The sequence below is a fragment of the Herpailurus yagouaroundi genome, unplaced genomic scaffold (genome assembly GCF_014898765.1).
Source record: "Herpailurus yagouaroundi ecotype Mexico unplaced genomic scaffold, PumYag 198, whole genome shotgun sequence".
Lineage (NCBI taxonomy): Eukaryota > Metazoa > Chordata > Mammalia > Carnivora > Felidae > Herpailurus > Herpailurus yagouaroundi.
This window is the reverse complement of record NW_024412429.1, coordinates 27,018,459-27,023,446: the sequence shown is the minus strand read 5'-3', so window position 1 is coordinate 27,023,446 and position 4,988 is coordinate 27,018,459. Positions and strand designations below refer to the sequence as shown.

Genomic DNA, 4,988 nt, shown 5'->3' with positions numbered 1-4,988 from the left:
CGGCGGGCACCGGGGGCGCGGCGGGCACCGGAGGCGCGGGGACTGGCGCCGCCAACGCCGCGGCCGCCTCGGGGGCTGCTGCCGCGGGCGACGTCAAGAACGGTAAGACGGGGCTGGCGGGGCGAACGCCAACTTCCTCCCCGACGGGGAAGGCGCGGTGGCGGGGCCCGGGGCGGCGCGGGCGGTGCGTGGACAATGCGAGAGTCAGGAAGTGCTCACCCCGCCCCTCCGCCCCGCGGCGGCTGTCCCTTCCCGGTCCCCACGCCCGGCGGCGACGACTGATCTGCGGCCCGTGCCCGGGGTCTGCGCCGCTCCCGGGCCGAGAACCAGGGGCCGCCTGCGCCTCCGACGCCGAGGGGGTGCCCCGGGGCTCGGCGGCGGCGGCGGCGGCGGCAGTAGTGCTCCCCTCGGGCCCTGCCGGTTCTGGCGGAGCCGACTGTGTGCTGCGGCCCGTTGGGGGAGCGGCGGGTTGGGGGGTGGGGGGAAGGAAAGAGCTGCCCAAGTTGAAAAGAATGATCCGCTTGGAAACTTAGGCACCAGTTCATTCTCCCCTGTGCCCCCCTCACCCACCCGCCTTTTCCCCGCGTGGGGAAGAGCCTCAAATCCCAGCAAATCGAGGCTTGCTGCGGCGACTGCCACAGGTGAAGAGGCCCCGAGACATTTTTACTATAGGGCGTATGTGTGTGCGTGCTTGTGCGCGCGCGCGCTCTTTAATTCTCTTACTCGCTTGAGGAAGGAAGAGAATCTGAACTTGACTTCCGTTCTCAGACCGGAGTTAAAAAAAAAAAAAATCATCGTCTGTATGATTCTGTTTCACAGTTTTAGAAGGAAGCCTGCTAATCTTAGGCAGTACCTTAATGCACCTTTTGAAGGGCACTTAGGGAATACTGAAGATGTGACAGATTGACGTTGTCACTAGAGAGACACGATTTTCGTTATCGGGTGCTGGCCAAACACTTTTTTCTTACTTGGACAGTTCTTTGAATTCCTCTGGTCAGGCAGTTTTTCAGGGAAGGGAATAGAGGTATATTTTAACGAAGGGATATTAGGAGCTTTATTTCTGACTTTTAACTTGTAGCTTTTCAGCTTTTGAAGCCATTCTTCATGCAGATCAGTCACTTTTTTTAAAGAGGCACCTGCACTCAGAAGAGCCCCACAGTGCTCTGAACGTAGGAGATTGAAGTGTAGCCAATTAAGAACAGAACCATAGGCCCCATTGGCTGTATCTCCGCAATAGTGATGTAGGAAAGTTTTCTTTTTTTCCAGGAACAGACAGCCTAGTTTTGAATGTTTGATAATACAATTTTTTGGCCAGACTGTCTTCTCCATCCATGTTCTTTTGTTTTCCTAGCTCTGAACTTCATTTTGGTATTGATGTGGCATAGGGGAAGGAAGACAGACTGGTGGTTTAGCCTTTTAGAGCTCTGTCTTCTTGGGAAGGTCAGTCTTTCTGACACTTGATTTCCTCGCCTGTAAAATTGAAAAAAAAATTGTATATATTCCATTGGCCCCCCCCCCCCCCCATAGAGTTATTCTGAGGCTCAGAGTGTTACTTTCCTCTCCGGTTTGCAGTTCTTGTTTTAAAGGCTTGTTAAGCTTTTAACATGCTTAGTAAAGTTTTTTAAGAAAAGTGATCAATGAGTGATGATAGCTATCATTCATTCCTTCAAAAAATATTAAACAGTGTTACAAGTACTGTGGTAAGTATGAAAGGGTACAGTGGTAATCAAGAGAGGACATCCTAGTCCTCATGGAGCTCGCATTCCAGTTCTGGTGTACCTTTTTATTTTTTGTCTGTATGAAGCTTCACGATGGCTGTTTACTTATTATTTTTTTAAAATTTTATTGTTTTTTAATTTACATCCAAATTAGCATATAGTGCAACAGTGATTTCAGGAGTAGATTCCTCAGTGCCCCTTACCCATTTAGCCCATCCCCCCTCCCACAACCCCTCCACTAATCCTCTGTTTGTTCTCCATATTTCAGAGTGTCTTATGTTTTGTCCCCCTCCCTGATTTTATATTATTTTTGCTTCCCTTCCCTTATGCTCATCTGTTTTGTCTCTGACAGTTCTCATATGAGTGAAGTCATATGATATTTGTCTTTCTCTGACTAATTTCACTTAGCATAATTCCCTCCAGTTCCATTGACATAGTTGCAAATAGCAAGATTTCATTCTTTTTGATAGCCGAGTAATACTCCATTGTATACATATACCACATCTTCTTTATCCATTCATCCATTGATGGACATTTGGGCTCTTTCCATACTTTGGCTATTGTTGATAGTGCTGCTATAAACATGGGGGTGCATGTGTCCCTTCGAAATAGCACACCTGTATCCCTTGGGTAAATACCTAGTAGTGCATTTGCTGGGTCGTAGGGTAGTTCCATTTTTAGTTTTTTGAGGAACCTGCATACTGTTTTCCAGAGTGGCTGCACCAGCTTGCATTCCCAGCTGTTTATCTTTTTCTCCAAAAGATTAAACCACTTTACAGCCGTGTGAGGAAATACTTTTTCTTAGGCTGGTGATACCTCCTCCTCTGTAAACTTTAAGCTGGTTATGGTGACACTATTATTACTCTCCTCTGCAGTGTCAAACTCAGGTATATTTAGCAGTTCTGTGTCTATCTGTGTGGAACTGTGTATTTCTGATTTGGAACTTGTTTTATGAGGTGAATGGAGAAAAAGGTAAGAACTGGGCCAAACATTGCCATTGTCAGGGTTAGAGAAGATACAGACTTTGATCAGTAAGCTGTATTTTAGGATTCCATATTTGGTTGTGCCATGGTGTGAAGTCTCCGTGATCCATTTTAATTTGAAGAACTTGTCACTGCAGTTGGTAACTGAACATGGGTGCTAAGGCCTCTTGTGTGCAAAATTGATAAATAAGGAAATTACAAATATGCGTGTGTGTGTGTGTGTGTTTGCCATTTAAAGCTATGCTTTCTAATGTTGGGGTAGGAGAAGTGGCATTGGTGAGTTTTAAAGGAAGGGGCAACAGATATGCAAACTCTCAAGAATCAGCTGCTAAGGCCCAATTATTTTTGAATTTTAGAATGACATTGATTGCACTATTATAGTATTTCTAAGTATATTTTGATTTTTTTAACTTGTGACATTAGATTTTGCAGTTATGAATATTACAAATTAAGTGATTATTTTGAGGATGTGCTGAATCTGAATTCTCTTAAACTTTTAAACAGTTTGTTCTCATTGCTCAAGTCAGTTGTGATCTACAAATGCAAACGCAAATTTAATGAAGTTAACAGTAGTTGTCGTTTGTACTTGTTTGGAGTTGATAGAATTGTTTTGTGTCTTGTGATTCTTGGGCAGGATGGCCACCGGGGCATGGTAATATTAGTTCTTAGTTGTTCACTCTTTGTCAGTACGTGTAAATAGCTGCTTAATGTATTAAAGAAGACTGTCAGGGAAAGCTCGGGAAGCTATGGAATGGTTATAGGGGAAGAAGTTGCACTGGGTGCAGTTGTGCGTCTTGGGTAAGATGAGTATTAATTGTAAAGACTTCGTACCCCTCATAAGTTAATTAGTGCATTTCTAGATACTGGCTTAGGAAGCTTCTTGCAGGAATTGGAGTAAAAGATGAAGTGCTATGCTCCTCCTACATAGTAAACATCGGTGTACATATTGTGGCGTTTGATTGTAGGTGGACTAGGTTTGCCAATCATTATTTTTAGGGTCTAGGAATCATGCGGTAGATTATTACGATGTAGTTTCATTTTGGAATTCTGGTTCCATTAGGCCACTGCTTTTTTGCTGAGGGCCTAAAATATATGGACCCTTGATCATAGTATGTAGTTTTCAATGGGCCTGGATCCCAAGTCCTTTTATTAATTCCTGTTTTATGTATGACCATGGGTCACCACGCCACTCATTCCTGACTGCCACCAGAACCTCTGGGTAGCTGAATCTGCCTTAATCCATTCCATTCAGCAACACTTACAGTATAAGTATACGAGAGTTTGTTTACATATTGATTGGCTGTGCATTTGGAAGGCATAGATATAATCTTGGGCAAGTCATTTGACGTCTCCGAGACTCAGTTTCTGCATATTTAAAATGGGATTGTAGTACCTACCCATACATAATACCGCAAGATCACATATATTACATACATATAACTTATATACTGTATAAGTATGTATACGCACAGTGCTTGACTTACAATGCGAGCTTACTAAGTGTTAGTTATTTGCCTTAGATTCTGGAAACAGTCTTTGAAACAGATTTTATGTGTAGGAGTTTTCCTGGGAATGCTCTAGCTGGGCAGCGAGGGAAGCAGGATTGAGTAAAGCAAGGAGTTGAACTGCCCTGCAGTTACAACAGGGAACTCTGGAGCTGAGATGCCCTGCAGAGTTATCTTACCTTGAGGCACGGGGGCAGGGCCTTTAAACTCCGCTTCCTCCACTGACTGGTCTTTAGGACTTGGACTGTCTCCTGAAAGAGACAGTATGACCTGGGGAGTGGCATCTATCTCTTGGCTGGAGAGCCTCTCTGGAGAGGCACTCAGCTGAGAGCCTTCTGCTCCGAGTGACGAGTGACGAAGAGCCCTTTTTATTCCTCTAGCATACCTGTTTCTTCCCATACTCCACTAGTGCTATCCACGTAAAACACAGGCGTGGGATAAATAGTTCTCACTACCCTTTACGGATCAGGCCGGGAATTCACTACCCGTGTAACAGGGTTTTGGCGGGAAATGTGCCCTGAATTTCATACATCTTTACAAGTGGGTTTTTGGAACTCTACCTGTTCCCTATAAACAAGATTTGTGTTTTTCTGCATACTTAGGTCAGTGAACACATTTTGTATAACTTCAGGCTTGTAGTTTATTATAAGTAGTTTCTCTTTTTAGGTGTTTATTTGAATTTTTACTATATTTAAATTGTATTCATCAGAAGAAAAATGAGTGTTTGCCTGCTGTTTCTTTTCTTTTCTTTTCTTTTCTTTTCTTTTCTTTTCTTTTCTTTT

The 4,988-nt window shown here is 44.2% G+C and overlaps 1 protein-coding gene across 1 annotated transcript in view; it reads left to right on the top strand.

Annotated features, from left to right (window-relative positions):
- Positions 1-4,988, top strand: part of HECA (hdc homolog, cell cycle regulator) — a 51,880-nt gene that overhangs the window by 1,095 nt on the left and 45,797 nt on the right. The window contains exon 4 of the mRNA XM_040448628.1: positions 1-102. Coding sequence (XP_040304562.1) covers positions 1-102 — 102 coding nt within the window. The remainder of the gene's footprint in view (positions 103-4,988) is intronic.